Genomic DNA, 19,708 nt, shown 5'->3' with positions numbered 1-19,708 from the left:
AAAAATATTATTCACAAATTCTAGTCCTTTGTGTTTTCACTTTCTAGAGATGCTAAAATTTTAAATTCAAAAACTGAAATTTTAGTTCTAATCTCTAACCACCAAAATAATACTAAGTCTCAATCCTCCTAATCTCTGAAAACCAACGTTATGATAGGGTTGATAAAGTAATAAATTTTATATCATAATAACAAAAATATAAAATTATAGGAATTTCTAGAAACCATGCTATTTATTTATTATTCGTATAAACTTAAAAAGTATTTCAATAACTTTTATTGGTTTTTGTTACTATATTAGCAATAGCAAGTAATTTATTGAGTGAATACGTCCCTGACAATTATCTCGAAAGAACAATGAGACCCCTAAAAAAAACACTCAACCCGGCCCGTGAGAACTTTTTTTGGGATTGATTAGTTCTTGTGCCAAAAAAAAATAACATTAATTTTTTTGGCATAGAGGCTAATCAGTCCCATCAAAATAAATCTCAGGAGCCGGATTGGTATTTTTTTTTTTGTCAAGACAATTGTCAGTAGCTATTTTAAATTTTTCTCTAATTTATTTATTTTTCTGCTTTAGTTTGCAGTGTTTGCATAAGACACCACCACTAAGGATTTGTGCTGATGAGTTATCTTAATAAGCAGTAAGGATATAATACACGTTGGAAAGATCCACAAATTAAAGTGATAATAATTTGAAGAAATTAATCTAACATTGCTACTAATAACATCTATCTTAATTGACATGTTCCTGTTTCCATGATGGAAAAATTGTTCATTACCAAACTATATATACATTCTGTTATGACAAATATCGGACCCAAAGATCCAAATGATATTATATCATTATTATTATTATTATTATTTATCTTTCCCTTAATTGGGAGCCCAGCAACTTAGGTACATAACTATCCTCAAAGATTCCTCTGACTTCTTTGCATTTGAAACCATAGCAGAAGAAGAAAGGTTCTTTGCCTGAGACAAAGATCTAACATGGCTTTTCGCATGTTGTTGTGCTGATTTTAGGACATTGTTTCACCTCGATAAAACTATAATGACCTACAGAGTAATTAAACCTTCTTAAAACACTTGTTTTGTTTGGCCTTCTAAGATGCAAAACTAAAGTACTACAAATATGATCTGAAGTTGATTATGGTGTGGCTCGGTTGAAAGTTGGAAATTTTTTAAGTAGAATATAGGATATTAAGCTTGATATGATTTCCAATTTAGTAGGTGGAAATGAGAAACCAAGGGGTGAAAACTGAAAAGCCATTGCTAGTGGTTTTGAGGTCAATTGTTTTTGTGTGAAATAATTATACAGAGGAATGTTTATGTGATTAATTTTGTTGTCTATTAACTTAAATTTACTGTCTTGTTATTATATAATAAAATGTGATTTTTACTTTAAATACACTCTTATTCCATCATATAATGATGAAACAATGATAGAAAAAATAATCATTCCGTTGCTACTGAAATTCATATTATACCAGTCCCTAGCTGCTAAGTGGTACAGCACAACCTTATGTCTATGTCTAAAAAGTAAAAACTCAAGCATGAGGAGAATCTTATCCTTACACATCATCAGGATAAATTTTTATCTTGTCCTTTATCTTCTCACTGAAGACATCTATCCGCAGAAAATGAAATAAGTAAAACAAATACTAAAAAAATATTATGGGAATCTTTATAAATCTCTGGCAATCTGATCTTTATCTTTATGGAAATCAAATAATTTGTATGGAGTTGTATTTAAGACATATTTTGAGTGAATCTTAATTAGGAATGAATCTTAATTAGGAATTAGTTATAACATCAGTAATCCAAAGATACATAGATATGGGTTCATGTTGCTTTTTTCTTTTTGATATTTGTTTATAAATATGGGTTCACTGCCCCCATAAACATTGTTGTATCAACTGTGATCCTTATTAATGGTTTAATATTCTATTAGTTAATTAGAGTGGGAGTTGGAATAATAATAAAAAAAGAAAACACTAATCTATTACAAAGTGGGTTTGACATTATAATGGATGTGGTAATAGGAAAATAAGAACGAGGATGTTTACTTTACTAGCTAGTATTAATTGACAGGTTAGTTATTAACAGTATATTATCTCCGGTAATTAATCACATGACAGTTCTATTACACATTAGTAATCAAATACATACACGCTTATTACATGCATGAAACTGATACGGTAAACAACTTATTGTGAATGTATTCTTGGATGGATTTCAATAAGGAAATAAGGCAGTGAACAGAAATTTTAGGAAATCAGATTATATGAAACTGCAAATCATTGTAGCAATCATGTAACACCATTTCATTTCATAGACTATACAATAATAATGAATTTGTACAAAGCTTGATACAGCAAGCAGAGACAGAAATCTCATTCTACTTAAGCCATAACTTTTCATGGCCTAGCTAGTAGCATCAAAGATGAAAAATTGCTTTATTGTCCCAAGTGGATCTCATTACTAATATTTAGTTAGGACCCCAACAAGATAAGTACATGACTGTTCTTAATGATTCCTCTGATTGCTTAGCTTTCTGGGACCTCTTGAGTACTGTAGTAGTGGAGATCATAGCAGCAGCAGAAGAAGAAGAAGAAAACTGCTGCTTTGGTTGTGAAAACGATCTAACATGGCTCTTCACATGTTGTTGAACATTTCTAAGAGCATAGTTCCACCTGCACACACCTTGGTCCTTCATAGCCTCCACAACTCCAACACTAGCAGCCACAATCCAATTTCTAGCTGAGCTACTCATAGTGTGTGTATGTTTGTATTTGTTCCTCTCCCAAAAACCTGAACAGTGATGAATAACTATGTATTTTGATTGATGAAGTAACATAGGGTTGCTCTTATATATATAGGGAAGCCTCCTTATGGTACCAAAGTTGGGGAAACAAAAGTTTGTGCCAAACCAGTGGCTTGTGAAGCCAGTGGTATTCTGGTTTTGTTACCACAGAACCAATCATCAAAAAATAAAAAAAGATGAGTCATGGTTCATTGAATGATTTGTTTCAAGGACAAAATCACACATGTATCTGTCACTTAAGTGCCACGGTACAGAGCTGCTGAAATATGAACCAATGGTTGAGCTACACGTGGAGATTCCAGTTTTACTTAAAGACAACTTAGGCCTTAGGGACATGGTTTGCATATTCAATCAGACACTACTTTGGACCCAGTTTTTGGGAAACCCGTTGTTTATTGATAACTTTTTCTTCAAAAGAATTAAAAAAAGCTCTAATCACAGCTAAATATGCATTATGGCTGGCTACACCTCCCAACAGCTAGCCACTATTTAACAGTATTAACACATGCTTAAAAACATAAGACATTTTTTTAACTAATAAACGCAACGACTATGTTATGTGTACACTAAAATCAGCCAACAAAATCAAACTATGCTATGTGTATACTAAAATCAGTCAACAAAATCAGTCATCAGTATAAAATATATGCAGAAATACAAATACACGTTAAAAATAAAATTAAATCGCACATGTATTTATATACAAATATATTGATAGCTGATTTTAATGGCTGAATTTAGTGTATGAATAGCATTTTTGTAAACGGGAAACACTTTAAACAGCTAACATTAGTAAAAAATAGAAAGTATAGTGAAATTTTCCTTTAGCCTCACATTTTCTACGTAGATATGCGTCATCATCAGCATGGAAATACAATCAAGCCTTAGTCCGATCCACATAACTCACAACAACATGCAGAATAAGTTCGTCTTGTTGCACCATGTTCTTTTCCTTATGCACCTTCGAACATATTGAGAACTATCTGGTAACTACTATAATTAGCTTTAAATATATTGAGAATGTTGTTCAGCTTGAATCACATACATGTTCTTTGGAGTAACAGTGAAGATAATCATAATGAAACAAATAAACACAAACTGAAGTAAAATCTAGAAAAGAATACACTCAAAGAAAGAACACAGAAAACACATAAAAATCAGTTCTAAATTTAATTAGATGCCATGGATAGATAGATTATCAAGTCTTAATAATAAGATTCAAAAGTAAAGTAGGCATCACTAACAAAAAGTGCAAATATTCCATATATTTAAAAGACATTTACCATAATAACACTCTGGATGTACCACTTTCTCATATATAATTGCCGCACCTCCTTCATCGTCTTGCAGAATTCGGGATCGTCTTCCTCTTTCTCAGAAATCTCAGACTCCACGGATGCCACCTCCGTCACAGTAAACTCGATTTTAGGGAGTAACTCATACTTATTTCAAACATTCTCTATTTAAAAGGTTTTCAATTAACAGAGAGAGAAGTAAGATTTTAGAGGTATTCGATCTTCTATCTCCTACTTTATATAAACATGACACATTCACTTAACCTTAACCACCATTCTTATCTTTCATTCTTTCTATTGAATATCACCGAGTCATAAGGAAAGAAAAGAAAGGAACAGAGACCGTGGGTGAGGGAGAAACCGTGACTCCCTTTGATTTCTCGGCTTCGATTTCTTGTAATCTATAATTCCAATAAAAAAATTTATCCGACAAAAGTGTTAGTATTTTTTTCTCTACATGTTGATGTTACTTTTGTCGGTAGAAGTTGACGGTGACGTAGCTCCTTTTTTTCTTGAGTTCGGTCAATTGGAGTTTTAGGAGGCACAGACGATTTCTAATGTTTTCTTTTCAGCAGCTTGGTCAGAAAATTTCTCCAAAATTTCCGTTGTTTTGATTTCGTACAGAGGTAGGATTTTGGTAACTTTATAATAATCAAATGTGAATTTGACAAGTGAATATTGATTTGGTTGATTATTGTTTGAGTTTGAATGTGTTAATGTTAAATTATTGTTGTTGCTTGTGATTTATTAGTTCGGCTATGTATAAATGGCCAGTTGGGGTATTTTGGTGAATTTTGGATTGGAATATCGTTGAGAATAAAGTATAGAAAAAGTCTAGGGGTCAGCAACTTTTGTGTTTTGTGGCAAGCACTTAACTATCAAAAGAAAAATGAATGATTTTCCATCATTGGATGTAATCTCACACCATTAAAAACACTATTGATGACCACTTGATGGTTACAAAATACAAAAGTTGCTGGCTCCTAGCACTCCTCTAAAGTATAAATTTGGTGAGATTTGATGGTCGAGAGATTAAATTAAAAGTTACGAAAAATCGGGTAACTGAGAAACTTGAGAACGTATTAAAATATAAGTAATATTTTGAAAGGAAAAGGCTAAGGGTTTTGGTTTTGATATAAGAGAAAGATTAGTAATTAAATTGTATTTTTGAAGGGGTAAAAATGAGTATTTTATAAAAGATCATGTTATTTTTATAAATATGAAAATAAGTAAGGGTTCAAATATAATTTTATAAAATATTGAGGTTGAAAATAGAATATTAAAAAGTTCGTGATTTAAAAAATAATTAATAAAAACTTAAAAATAAGGTTTTATAAACTAAGGTTTAAAGAAGATTATAAATATTATTTTAAATACTTTAAAATTACTCATTTATATTAAAATAAATAATTATTATAATTAGTATTTATTAAAGATATTATTTTGTAAGAATATTATAATGTGTAATAGTAATAAGAAAGCAAGCAAGTAGAGTAATTTTAAAAGTTTTCGAGAACGCAAACTTAATTAAAGAACTTTATAATTCTTTTCCATAAAACACTTAGGGAGAGGCGAGAGAATAAGCGAAAATAATTTATACTATGGAATGATAGGAAAGAAAAGAAGAAGAAAGAAAAGAAAAATATTAAAGAAACCTCTGTCACAGAAGAGTAGAGAGTAAAGATTAAAAGAATTTAAAGAACATCTGCCACATGAGAGCATAGAATAGGAATAAAAGAAACGAAAGAAAGAATGAAACGAAAAGGGGATAAGTAGAAGTATTGTTTGGCATTAAGAACGAGCAGGAGATATGATGGTGAGTCCACCGAGATTTGCTTCCAGAGATACATCGGCCAATTTAGGGGATAGTCGCACCTGTAAGACAGATGTTGCTTACAGAGGTTATTAATTCATACATTGGCTAGAGAGAGCCTCACCTGTAAGACAGAGAATACTTACAGAAGTTATGTTTGCATACATCAGCTCAAGAGAGTCGCACGTGTAAGACAGAGGTTATGACACTCGAAATCAAACTCAAACAAAGGTTGCTGAGTTATGTCGGGAGCGGGTCGAAACTGACAGATGAGCTCATTACCTGCACTAGGAATAGACATGTATCATACTTGTTTGCGCATATTTATTTGTCAGTGTGTTTCTTGTGATTGTAGGTGTGCTATATGATTGCTTCATTTCTGTGTCCTTAATTTGTTAAGCCTAAATGTATTTTATTGGCCGTTAATGTTGGCTATGGTATTAAAATGAGTATAACTATACACTCCAACCCTATTAAAAACTCCCCAATTCTTACCCCCTATCTCCACCCCTTTCATCAGCTACAGGTGCGAAGGCTTAGTGTGGTACTACAAGAGCATAGAAGATTCTGTTTACAAGTTGAGTTGTTAGATTTTATATTTTCTCTCGTCATTTATTGTTTTAGTTTTTAGAGGGGTAGGAATTGAATATATATATCTTTGTGATTAAGTGATTAAAAGTAAAACCTTTCTGTTTTCTTAATTAAACTTTTGGTTCGTACTCGCGAAGGCTCAATATTAAATACACATAATATATAATTAAAGAAATAGAGGTAAGTAGCGCTCGAACTTTTAGTGCAATCATGAGGTGCTAAAAGTTAGGATCCACGTGGAACCTAGATAACGAGCAGAAGCTTCCAGAAAGGTAGGTCTTGCTACAAGGGGAGAGGGACCTACCCCTCACCACAAGTACGTCACTTACTCTAACCCTAAATCACCGTCTTTTGTACATATAGTCAGATATTGATTTGAGCATCGGAGTCCTTGCAAGTGGCTCCACCACACCGTTACTCCACAGATCCGAGAAAGCACCCTTTCCTAGCGTCGCAGTTCATGCCCAGATCCTAACCCCTTCAAGTCTGTGCTCAATCCGGTCCACCGAACCTCTGAGCAGACGAACACTTTCAATATATTATTTTAAAAAAATCATCACCTTTTATTATGTTGTCTTATTTTTAAATATTTTTTATTTCAATTTTTTATGATTAATAAAATATAATTTATTACCTTTGAAAAAAAAACTTCTAAATATACGCTAATGACTAATACCAATAAAAAAGAATAAATTGTGCTAGTTTTGGTGTCAACAAAATTAGACCCTTCGATTTTATTTTGTTCAATATACATAAAAATATCATGTTCTAACTTCTAACTCCAAATTAAAATTTCTTTTGCTTGATTTTTACTTCAAACGAAATTCATATTTTTCCATCTCATAATGCATGATGAAACAATGAAGGAAAAAAAATCATATTCCGTTGCTACTGAAATTTATATTAATGTACAGTCACTAGCTACTAAGTGGTACAACCCAATATAGTGCGGATACTTTTTTTTATTTATCGTATTTGTATGTTAGATACATTTTTAATATGTTCGAATCAAAATATTATTATAATTTATTCAAAAAATACCTTATATTTTATATATATATATTATAAAAATTTATTTTAAATTTGTATATCCGTGCATCACCACAGGTTGAGAGTCTAATAACTCAAGCATGAGGAGAATCTTATCCTTACACATCTTCAGGATAAATTTTTATCTCGTCCTTTATCTTGTCACTGACATCTATCTGCAGAAAATGAAATAGGTTAACCATATACTAAAATTTGTGATGGGGAATCTATATATGAATCTCTGGCAATCTGATCTTTATCTATTAATTTGTATGGAATCATATTAAAGACACACCTTACTGGCTACCCTATTTTGACCGAGGCTTAATTAGGATTAGACATTAGTTATAACATCACTTGGTAATCCAAAGATATAAATATTGATTCATGTTCTTTTTTCTTTTTGATATTTTGTTTATGTTGGTCGAGAATCACATCTCAAGCATGATAATATTGTTGTATCAGCTGTGATCTTTATTAATGGTTTAATATTCTATTGATTAGACTTTAGAGTGGAGGTTGGAAGAATAACAATAATAAAAACTAATCAGATTATATGAAACTGCAATTCATTGCAGCGATCATGTAACACCGTTCCATTCCATTTCATAGACTATACAATAAAAATCAATTTGTACAAAGCCTGATATAGCAAGAGACAGAAATCTCATTCTAATTAAGGCATAACCTCTGTTGTCCCAAATGGATCTCATTACTAACATTTAGTTAGGACCCCAACAAGATAAGTACATGACTGTTCTTAATGATTCCTCTGATTGCTTAGCTTTCTGGGACCTCTTGAGTACTGTAGTAGTGGAGATCATAGCAGCAGCAGAAGAAGAAGAAGAAAACTGCTGCTTTGGTTGTGAAAACGATCTAACATGGCTCTTCACATGTTGTTGAACATTTCTAAGAGCATAGTTCCACCTGCACACACCTTGGTCCTTCATAGCCTCCACAACTCCAACACTAGCAGCCACAATCCAATTTCTAGCTGAGCTACTCATTGTGTGTGTATATGTATGTATTAGTTCCTCTCCCAAAAAACCTGAACAAGTGATGAATATGTATTTTGATTGATGAAGTAACATAACGTGTGTTATATATATAAAGGGAACTAGGGAAGCTTCCTTGTGGACTTGTGGTACCAGGTGAAATAAAAGTTTGTGGCAAATTTTTGAAAAATAAAACCAGTGGCTTGTGAAGGCAGTGGTATTCTGGTTTTAATTAGATGAGTCATGGTTCATGAATGTTTCATTGTCATGTTTCAAGGACACCGGTATTTCTCACTTAAGTGCCAATTTGATCCAATGGTTGAGTTACACGTGGAGATTCCGGTTTCACTTGAAGACAATTTAGGCACATGGTTTGCATATTCAATCAGACACTTTAGACCCAGTTTTTGGGAAGCCAGTTGTTTTATTGATAACTTTTCTTCAGAATAATTAAAAGACTCTAATTCACTGCTAAAATTTATTATGGCTGGCTACACCTCCCAACTGCTAGCCATTATTCAACAGTATAATACACGGTGTTTGTTACGGTACGATAATAAATTCATACTTATTGATACGTTTAAAATATGGATAAATAATAACAATTCACATGAAATTTATTTTCTACATCAATATTTAATTTTTGTTTTTTTAAATATATATTATATCACCACTTTTACTAATTCACCTTTTTAATTAAATAAAAATAAAAAAATATTTTTTATTTAATTTTATAAAAAATCTTAAACATCATTCTTTTATTTGATTAGACAAAAATATCTTTTTAAATTAGCGAAATTTTAGAATTCAATTAATCTTAATTTTATAGTTTCAAATGATTTAAATAACAAAACAAAAATATATTTAAAAAACAAAAAATCAATATTTTTTCATCTTCTCCAATTTCTCTAATCATTCGTGTTCCTCTCTAAACAAAACATATCAATGAAATAAAAAATCAATCATTTTTCATCTTTCTCCAATTATTCCTCTAAAATAAAAAAATGAAAATCTCGAATCAAAACCCTAGATTCTTCGCTGCTGCCGTCCCAATGGCTTCATCCGCGTCGTCCAACCATTTCAGCACACGACCTTCAATTTTTTTCAAATCCCTTCTTTCGTTCTGAACACAATGCTTGGTTTCATCTCTTTTACCTTCAAGATCAGTAACACGGTCACTTAACTCCTTAAAATTGGCTTTGTAGAATATTACATAACTGAATTGCCTTCTAATGGCACCCACAGTATAGTCTGCCACTTTTCCGGCAAGAGAAATTAAAATTTTCGGTGACTGTTTTGATTCAAGAGCTGAAACTAAAACAAAAGTCGAAAAATTTTGAATGAGAAAATGAGTTCAAAATATATTTGGTTTGTGGCTTTTATTGCTTTGCTTCAGAGGGGTAATTAGAGAAGATGAAGAACGATCGATTTTTTATTTTTTGATATGTTTTGCTTAGAAGGGATACGAATGATTAGAGAAATTGGAGAAGACGAAGAAATTTTAATTTTTTGTTTTTTAATATATTTTTATTTTGTTGTTTAAATTATTTGAAACTATAAAATTAGGATTAATTGAATTCTAAAATTTTGTTAATTTAAAAGGATATTTTTGTCTAATTAAATAAAAGAAGGATGTTTAAGATGTTTTATAAAATTAAATAAAAAATATTTTTTTTATTTTTATTTAATTAAATAGGTATATTAGTAAAAATGGTGATATAATATATATTTAAAAAAATAAAAATTAAATGTTGATGTGGAAAATAAATTTCACGTGACTTGTTATTATTTGTTCATATTTTAAACGTACGGTACATATATTGTTATTATTTGTTCATATTTTAAACGTACGGTACATATTTTAAACGTATCGGTACGTATGAATTTATTATCATATATGAATTTATCATCGTACTGTAACAAACACCATAATACACATGCTTAATTAAAACTATAGGATATTATTTTAGCTAAGGTATATATATTCCTTTCAAGAAAATTTGAAATTCGTGATCTTACTAATAAAAGAATTTTTAGATAAAAAAATCTCAGTAATAAAGAAAAGACAAAACAGAAGTTGTGGGAAAAGAAAACCAATTCAGGTCCAGTCAGTTGATTGAGTTTTCTTTTTCTTATTATTCCTTTTATCAGAAAATACAGCTGATATTGTGCTATGAAAGAATTTCAAGTGTAGTAGCCTAGTAGGTACAAAGCTGTTTCAAAAAACCATTATTTCAGATTTTATTTGAGTAACGGATGATATACATATCCTTTTCTGTTTTTTTTTTTTCTCCTTTTATTAATTTTAGTTGAGTATATTAATCAGCACTTTGATTTCTAATAAAACAGAAAAATAGGTTGCCAGTTGTAATTGATTGATTCAGCCATAGTCAAGAATATTTAATTCACAGAGTATAGCTTTCTCACCAAACTTTAACCAAATTGTAAAAATCCAAGGGGCAAGAAATATGGATAATGACATATATAGTTTCTGACTTTAATAATATCTACTCTTACAATTTCCATCAAGAAACTTATCAACACTATCTATCTATGTATCTATGCATCTATATTACAATAGTAATCTCTTATGGTTGTTCAATTTGGACCCCAGCAACTTAAGTACATGACAGTCCTCAAGGACTCTTCTCCCTTGTTGTCCTTCAATTTGGTGGAAACAAGAGCAGAAGAAGAAGATGAGAGAGTGGTCTTTGCTTGAGACATGGATCTAACATGGTTCTTGAGGTGCTGCTGAGCATTTCTTATGACAAAGTTCCACCTACACACACCCAACTGGTCCTTCAATGTCTCCACAGCTCCCAGACTTGCTGCCACCATCCATGACTTACTCATCTTAACACTGATGAATGATCACAAAAACACTGATTTTGATTAAGAAGGCTTTCTGTATTGTATTGAGAGACTAGAGAGTGGATTGCTGCTGGAAAAAATTGTGAGATGGAAACTCTTATTTATAGGGAAACTTTTTTTGTGAGATAACATAGTAGGTAGATACAACAGGCAACACACCTGGTTTGTGGGAAAACCAGTGGCTTCCTACATGTGGTTTTGGAAAACTAGAAAGAGTGTGATTTGATTTTGGCTTGAGGATAAAACTGGAAAATGATTTTTCTTTGTCTGTTTATTTTTTTCTAATAAAATAGTGTAGATTTTGATGTTTTTTTTATGGGAAGTTTTCAGTTGAAAATGACTAGATGTGTTAACTCTAGTTTGGAGTAGGGGTCCGACAGGCCCCAAAGATTCGATTCGGTTTCGAACATTTTAGGAATTAATTTGGTGTGATTTTACTGGGTCTAGGACCGAGTAAATGTCTTAAAAAAAATATATCTGGTCATTATTTTGGGTTGGATCTGAGCCATGGCTCGAGTCACTCGAAATTGGTCCGGTGACCCGGTCATCATACATAATTAATATTTTGTGTTATTAGTGATGGATGATGATTATTCTTATGTGAAATTTAAGTATTGTAAACCTTAATATTTTGTATTATTAGTTATTATAAGACTATAAGTTAATATTTTATGTTTAAAATGCATAAGATTTTAGACTAATTAATGCATAATATTGTGTTATTTGTATTGATTTAAATATTTAGTGTTATTAAACAATATTAGTATTGATTATGATTATGCTTTAATTTTAAAGAAGAGTTGGTTCTTGTAATATTTTTCTAAGTAAATTTTATTATGTCAAATAATGGTTGAAATCTTAAAAATTTAGATATTTTCACATGCTAACTTATAAAAAGATATCAAAGTAATGTAATATTAATAGCCAAATTTTCATATGATTTTTATTCGCTATAATTGTAACCCAAAAATATATAAATTTTATATAAATAAATTCAGTATATATTCAGATTTCACCGGCCATAAACACCCTTTGGAGTTAAATAACAACCACTTTGCTTGTGAGATTCGCATAAAAGATAATAAAAAATTATATTACACTCCTGCTTTGTGGTTCCTTATCCTAATTCCTGATGTGTCACGGCAATTTTTTATTCAGAATAATATGAATTGGGACCTACAAAGGGCCAAAGATTGAATTTAGCATTACTTGTTTTATAATTAAATTAAATTAATGGACCACTCTAGAGAAGTGCATAGTAACTAGAAAAAAAAATGAACAAATCAATATAAAACAAAAAAGTGTAGATATAATTAAAAAAAGTTCACTATAAAAATTCACGATATAACAAGAAGTAGATAAGTTCATTGTCTTACTTAATAAAATATGAATACTTATGAAGCTTGTTTGGAAACAACTATGGTAAATGAACCCTGAATTCGGCAATTAAAATCAGGTATTAGGATAAAAGATATAATAAAATATAAAATATATATTAAAAATAAATTAAATTACACATATATTTATATATAAATATATAATAATTAATTTTAGTAATTAATTTTAATATATAAATAATATTAAAAAAATTTAATTATTAGTAGAATTTATTATTTTGACTAATATTTTTAATTATCAGTCTAATTTTTTTAATCTAATCTAACAAAATATTTTTAATTTATATTTTTAAATATTATTAACTGATAAAAGATAATAAAATTTTCTCATTTTTTAACATTATTCAATATTTTCTAACAAAATATTTTTTTTTGGCCAATAACTAATAGTTTAAATAATATAGTCTTTCTGTATTCCATTAAGAGGTTGTAGGTTCGAGTCTCCTATTTTTGGTAAAAAAAAAATTTAATATTATTTTTGGTTTAGAAAATACAACTATTGTAGTGTATAAAAAAACTTAGTTATTTATATAAAATGTATATGAAAACACAAAATATATTATAAATCTATAAAATAATATATTTATATACAAATATTACATTAATTTAATTTTGATACACTTTTAGTATAAAATAGTTTTACACATGTATCTAATGATAACAAAATAATTTTTTTTATATTAATTATATAAATGATTATCCAAAAGAATATATAAAATTTTATATATAAAATATTTTATATTGTCAATGTACCAAAATTAAACTTATAATATATAATAGCTGATTTTTGCATATACTTAATAATTTTATAAACATATATCAAAATCCATAAGTTAATTTTCTATGATTATTTTTTCTTTAGTAATCTTCTATGATTTTTTATTTTTTTATGTTCCATCAATTTTCTATGTTTCAACTTTCAATAACCCAAATTTTTCCAAAAATATAATAAACCCAAATGTCATAAATTGAAAGAGAAGTTACAACTCAATTCCAAATCCAGATCCATTTTCCATTGGATCCAAATCTAAAACTAAAACCCAAACCCAAACCCTAAATCCACAAACAGAGTTGATAAAAAATAAACTCCAACTCCGATCCGCAAAAAGAAGAGCTCACAAAACCGAGAAGAGGAGAGAAGACAGTTACAGGGCTCGGCGGCGCAGGAGCTCTCTCTCTCGGCCGCAGCAGTAGCACATTTTCTGGTACGAACACTTGCTAATCTAATATATAAGCTTTGAAGTGTTTTGTGAACAGTTTTATATAATTTGGCGAATTTGTATTGTAATTTAGGCAATTAAGCGATGGTGAAGCACAACAATGTTATCCCTAATGGACACTTCCGTAAGCATTGGCAGAACTACGTCAAGACCTGGTTCAATCAACCAGCTAGGAAGACCAGAAGACGCTTAGGTAATTCAATTCAGATTTCATTTTTGGATTACCAATAGATTTGGCTAAGTTTCATGCTGGTTAATTAGTTTCTTCGAATTTGATTCCTTCAAATGTTGATTCTATTTGTTTCGCAGCGCGCCAGGAGAAAGCTGTTAAGATCTTCCCCAGGCCTACTGCTGGATCTCTCAGGCCAATTGTTCATGGCCAAACCTTGAAATACAACATGAAAGTCAGAGCTGGCAAAGGATTTTCTCTTGAAGAACTCAAGGTACAGTAGCCAGTGTAGGAAGTGATGTTGCGGAGAGGAAGATGATTGCATTGTTAGCGGAACTTAATCTATGCTTTACTGACTCATGGTTTTTTGAACATTGACTCTAGAATATATGGTTTCAGGGACCGTTGTTATTATGAATTGCAGTTATTGAATCAATCTTGCATGATTCTTGTTTAGATTCTTAGGATGAAGCTTCTGGCATGTTGTACTCTGTAAAAATTTGAAAATTCTTGCTCCTAATCCATCACTGTTGATATTATGTTACTTAATCTTGTTATACATCATCATAGGCTGATTGTGTTCTGCAAATATTTTTTTTCTTGCTTGCAAAATATGATTGATTCATTTGGAATACTGATGTTGCGGAGAGGAAGATGATTGCACTGTTAGTGCACTTAATCTATGCGTTACTGAGTCATGGTTTGTTGAACATTGATCATAAAAAATATGGTTTCTGGGACCGTTCTTATTATGAATTGCAGTTATTGAATCAATATTGCCTGATTTTCTTTAGATTCTTAGGATGAAGATTCTGTCATGTTGTACTATGTAAGAATTTGAAAATTCTTGCTCCTAAGTCATCAGTATTGATATTATGTTACATAATACATCATCATAGGCTGCTGGTATTCCCAAAAAGCTCGCTCCAACCATAGGCATTGGCGTTGATCACCGTCGCAAGAATCGTTCATTAGAAAGTATGCAGGCTAATGTGCAGAGGCTGAAAACATACAAGGCAAAGTTAGTTGTGTTCCCAAGGCGTGCAAAGAAGGTCAAGGTAATACAAACTTTTAAACTATCTATTTTTTACGAAGGGAGCGGTTTGGTCTTCAGTTTTTATTTCAATTTTGCAAAATGTGTTGGAAATTGATATGATCTATATACTGTAGGCTGGTGATTCTACTGCCGAGGAACTAGCAAATGCAACCCAAGTGCAGGGCTCGTACATGCCCATTTTGAGGGAGAAACCATCTGTTGAGCTTGTTAAGGTTACAGATGAAATGAAGGCATTTAAGGCTTACTACAAGCTCCGTCTTGAACGCACAAACAAGAAGCATTATGGTGCTAGACTCAAGAAGGCTGCTGAAGCAGAAAAGGAAGACAAGAAGTAAATGATCCTCACAAGTCACAGTTTTTTTTATGCGAAGACAATTTTGTTAGAGAAATTAGTTTTGCTTAGAACATGCTTAAGTCTAAATCATGGATCCACTTACCTGTTATTATTTTACAAACTCTTATTCAAATTTCTTGTTTTAGTTAGTGCTCCGGTGTTTCTGGGTTATTTTGTTATTTTGGCAAAAAATTGTGGTATGGTTGAGTTTTTATGATTGTTACAAAATGTCATATAATGAGCCTCACATCGTGAAGACCACAGCCTTAGATTCTTATACTTAGATAGTTTTTTAGATGTGGTTTTCTCTTAAGCTCTACATCCGAAAGGTTTTGAACAGTGGAGGATTCTAGTCAGCCAATGGGTTGACTATGATCAAGTGAAATGTCACCAAAGTGTCACTGAGTGAAGTTGCAGTGTGCATCTGTCTAGATACCAGTTTTCAAAGGGGGATGCAACGTAAAGAGCCCCATGAAAAATTTAAGCAAATGCCCTATTATCATAGTACATAAGTTTGCAAATTCTAGCTGGTGGATTCTAAGTATAAATTTAGTAATACTTCATATTCGAGACTAAATTGAATACTGCATGTGCGCTCAAAAATAGAAGTGGGTGCAGTAGGACTAGGTAGGACCACAGGGTCCACACTCCACACTAGCTAGTTGAAGTTGCCATGGCTCATTAGTCCTTGAAAGGGACAAAATATAATGGTAATGTTTCTTGGGAGCGTTTGAGTTCTCTATCTTCTATCCTACAATAACTTCGCCCGTGGTTTTTGTTAGTAAGACTGACAATATCACTTATATGCTACAATACTTGGGAGCTCAAATTACTTCGATTCAAAGAAAGGAATGATGCAGACGAAGATTAATATGTATAGCAAGCTCATTAATTCGGTGATGCCGACATTAGTACTTTTAGCTTATCATCACATACGACTCTAATGTGAACATGAGTGTGTGGATAAGAGATATGGCTACATAAGATTTCAATTGGATAATTAAAATAATTTTTCTAATAATCTTATTTACGTATGATAATCATAACATTATTTCAACATAATATTATATCAGCTTTGACTTTTATTTTGATATATGATGTTCACGCATTCTCCTATTACCTACTAAACGATACTTGCATTATTACATGGATTCCAAAGATTAGATTTCTCGAAATTTATGCATCATCAGTAACAATCCAAATGAAATGTAGTATAAGTAATAATTTAATTAAACTATTCTCTTTATCCATAACATATTTTATGATTACTTACCAAACGAAGCTAAGATACTCCTGTACCTGTTAGTATATATTGCTGATATTACACTCTTTTGAGAAGGGATTACAACTCTCCAAATAATGATATCAAAATTTCTTTGGGAGAGTTTTGGCAAAATATACTACACTTTTACATAATTAATTAGTTGATTTGCGTGCATTAATACACGTTTGGTTACTATTCACAAAACTAATGTTCTGATAGAACTAACACTGCATGAAGGGAAACACCTAATATCCTTTTATAATTTAAATATTTGAAGTTCATTACCTTATATAGCACTCCTTGAAAAGGGTGTGCTTAAGGTTATGGAACAAAAAGAGTTTTGAATTTTAAACTTCTTCAAGGGCTTCTGAAGGTGGTTAATTCAATAGAGAGTAAAGTTTAATAATAGTATAGTAGTAAGTAGTAACAACAAATTAAAGCATAAGAAAAACTCTTCCCAACTGAGATAGCAAATTTATACTTATTCAAAGCAACTCACATCCATGTTAAAAGTAAAAACATAACTCAACCAACAAAACACCATAAACAAAAAGTACATATCATAAACCATGCAGAATTTTATTCCTTAACCAGTGATGCTAAGTGTTGTTATAACTTATAAGCACTCAGCTATATATTCTCTCCATTATTAAAATTATGTATCTAAAACCTCTTCAGATAAACAATTATTTAATAAGGGAGAGAGTTGTAACATGTTGTAAACATTAATAAGACTAAGTATTAGGACCCCAAGTGCTCAAGTACATGACAGTTCTAAGAGACTCCTCAGCCTTCTTGAAGTGCTCAATGTCATCAATTTCATCTCTCAGCTTATTGGCAATCACTGAGGAAGCAGAAGAAGATTGCTGAGGCATCTTCTTCTTGTTGCTATTAGCCTTCTGTTGTGCTGATTTCACGTGGTTCTTGGCACCTTGAGCTAATGATTTCATGGTGGTGTTCCACCTGCAATACCCTTGATCCTTCAGCACCTCCACCACTCCAATAGTGGTGGATGCAACAGCCATAACTCCGCGACACATTTCGGTGTTTAAGTAGTAGTTGAAACTATGTTATCAATGGTAGAAAACGTTGCTATGATTAAGAATACTTTCAACAACAATAACTGCTTTATATAGAGAATAACACTTCGATTTTTGAGGAAAAACCAGAGCCTGTTGTTTTATTACAGGTGGTTTGGATGTTGTCGATAGCCACATGTTTTCTTATTTTTATTTCTATCTCTATTTATAATTTTTTATTATATTATTTTGTTTATTTATGTGTGTACTGTGGATGGTACAGATATCTTAACACACATTCTTTGTCTCTATTTTAATTTTCTCAAAAAGAAAAATATGAAGATAATGTACGAAAAATAATTTGCAAAAAACGAAACCTATTTTTGTTTTTAGTAATAGTGGAGGGTGTGGACCCAATGAGTTACATCTTGGTTTCTTTTCTTTTGTGAAACTCCCGTTTCCTTTTTGAGTATATAAAGCATTTTTATTGATGGAGATGATGTATTTCATTATTTCTGATATATGATGAGTTGCCGAGTAGGCTTTTGTTTTGTGCGGCACCGCACATTGTTTTTTGGCATCAGCAAATACAGTGAAGAGATTGAAAACTTTAAGAATCATATTATTAATAAAACACAAATTAAAAGATAATTTCATCGTTTAATTAGAATTTAATTATGGTGAGAAAATTAGAGATTTTTGGGCCAGAATGGGCCTGTCACACGCAATTGGTTGCATTGGGCTTCACATAATAATAGCCTTGTGGAAATTTGACGTATATCCATATTCAACCCTCGGTTCATGGCCCAAAAAAAGAACCTCAGTTAAATTTACCAATAAAATTTACTTGGCAGCAAAGCCGAGGTAAATTAAGGATTTTGATGGGGAGGACATTCCTAATATTTTCGATTATATTGAATATAATCCAAATTCTTAGGATTTATACAAACACAAACAAATTCTTAAACCACCAAATCTTGCAGTATGTATCATATGACCCTATAGTATTAGTTTCGTCCAGTTTTTATTAAGTAAAGAGTAGTATCATCTTTGTTAATTAAACAAATTTTAATTTTATATGTATTATATTTATATAATATTTAAATTTAAATTTTAGAATTTAAAATTTAGGATTTAACATTGAGAATTTAAAACTAGGACTAAGAAATTAAAATTCAAAAAACAATGCACTCTGTATTTTTTTTTTCCAAATACAATAATATTTGTTATAATATAAACATCCAAAACTAAAGTATGACTTAATGTTTCGTATTTCTAGGAAAAAGTGATTCTATTGGTAGGATTTGTATTATACTTATGAGATTGATGAAATTTCGATATTTTCTTTTAGAACATAATTTGATCCCATAAACAGGACCACCCTCTAGCATGTTGATGCCAGAAACCAAATCAGGTTATTTTTAGAGTTTATAATTGTTCCAGAACAACTAAAAAAAAATTAAGTGAAAATAATTTTGTTCAGATATAAAATACCTATCCAGAAGTTTTGCAAACGAATTCTTAAACCACCAAATTCTTGCAATATGACTCTGATATAAACACCCTGAATAAAAAATTAAAAGAACGTTGATACCACTTTATTGAATTTTAAAGTGAAATCCCATTTATGAATTGCGAACATAAATTTACAAAAACAAGTTTAGGTTTAAGCAACTGAGTTAATTTAATTCTCATTCTTGCTTGGTCGGTTGGTCCTTTGAATATGGCCAAAGAGGGAAAAAGAGTTCTTCTAATTTCCAAGAATATTAGCCAAATGAGTATTGTGTCTCTCAGATCTCAATGGTGTGATAGTTGTCTATATACATAG

The 19,708-nt window shown here is 30.9% G+C and overlaps 5 protein-coding genes across 5 annotated transcripts; 1 reads left to right on the top strand and 4 right to left on the bottom strand.

Annotated features, from left to right (window-relative positions):
- Positions 1-2,302: 2,302 nt before the first annotated feature.
- LOC112707075 (uncharacterized) lies at positions 2,303-3,218 on the bottom strand. Its single transcript, XM_025758634.2, has one exon. It carries the CDS (start codon positions 2,857-2,859, stop codon positions 2,491-2,493), a length of 369 nt encoding a protein of 122 aa, XP_025614419.1. The 5' UTR covers positions 2,860-3,218; the 3' UTR covers positions 2,303-2,490.
- A 4,888-nt stretch (positions 3,219-8,106) lies between these two features.
- Positions 8,107-8,744, bottom strand: LOC112707076 (uncharacterized). The gene has a single exon (XM_025758635.3). It carries the CDS (start codon positions 8,643-8,645, stop codon positions 8,277-8,279), a length of 369 nt encoding a protein of 122 aa, XP_025614420.3. The 5' UTR covers positions 8,646-8,744; the 3' UTR covers positions 8,107-8,276.
- Positions 8,745-11,007: 2,263 nt separating this feature from the next.
- On the bottom strand, positions 11,008-12,035 carry LOC112707074 (uncharacterized). The gene has a single exon (XM_025758633.3). It carries the CDS (start codon positions 11,400-11,402, stop codon positions 11,148-11,150), a length of 255 nt encoding a protein of 84 aa, XP_025614418.1. The 5' UTR covers positions 11,403-12,035; the 3' UTR covers positions 11,008-11,147.
- A 1,732-nt stretch (positions 12,036-13,767) lies between these two features.
- Positions 13,768-15,746, top strand: LOC112707073 (large ribosomal subunit protein eL13z). The gene is made up of 5 exons (XM_025758632.3): positions 13,768-14,022; positions 14,111-14,230; positions 14,347-14,480; positions 15,106-15,264; positions 15,377-15,746. Exons 2-5 carry the CDS (start codon positions 14,122-14,124, stop codon positions 15,596-15,598), a joined length of 624 nt encoding a protein of 207 aa, XP_025614417.1. The 5' UTR covers positions 13,768-14,022; positions 14,111-14,121; the 3' UTR covers positions 15,599-15,746.
- A 1,569-nt stretch (positions 15,747-17,315) lies between these two features.
- On the bottom strand, positions 17,316-18,034 carry LOC112707072 (uncharacterized). Its single transcript, XM_025758631.2, has one exon. The coding sequence runs from the start codon at positions 17,899-17,901 to the stop codon at positions 17,596-17,598; it is 306 nt and encodes a 101-aa protein (XP_025614416.1). The 5' UTR covers positions 17,902-18,034; the 3' UTR covers positions 17,316-17,595.
- Positions 18,035-19,708: the final 1,674 nt, after the last annotated feature.

Source organism: Arachis hypogaea, chromosome 8 (assembly GCF_003086295.3).
Source record: "Arachis hypogaea cultivar Tifrunner chromosome 8, arahy.Tifrunner.gnm2.J5K5, whole genome shotgun sequence".
NCBI classification, from domain to species: Eukaryota; Viridiplantae; Streptophyta; class Magnoliopsida; order Fabales; family Fabaceae; genus Arachis; species Arachis hypogaea.
The sequence above is the reverse complement of the archived record's forward strand: the minus strand, read 5'-3'. Positions and strand labels throughout refer to the sequence as shown.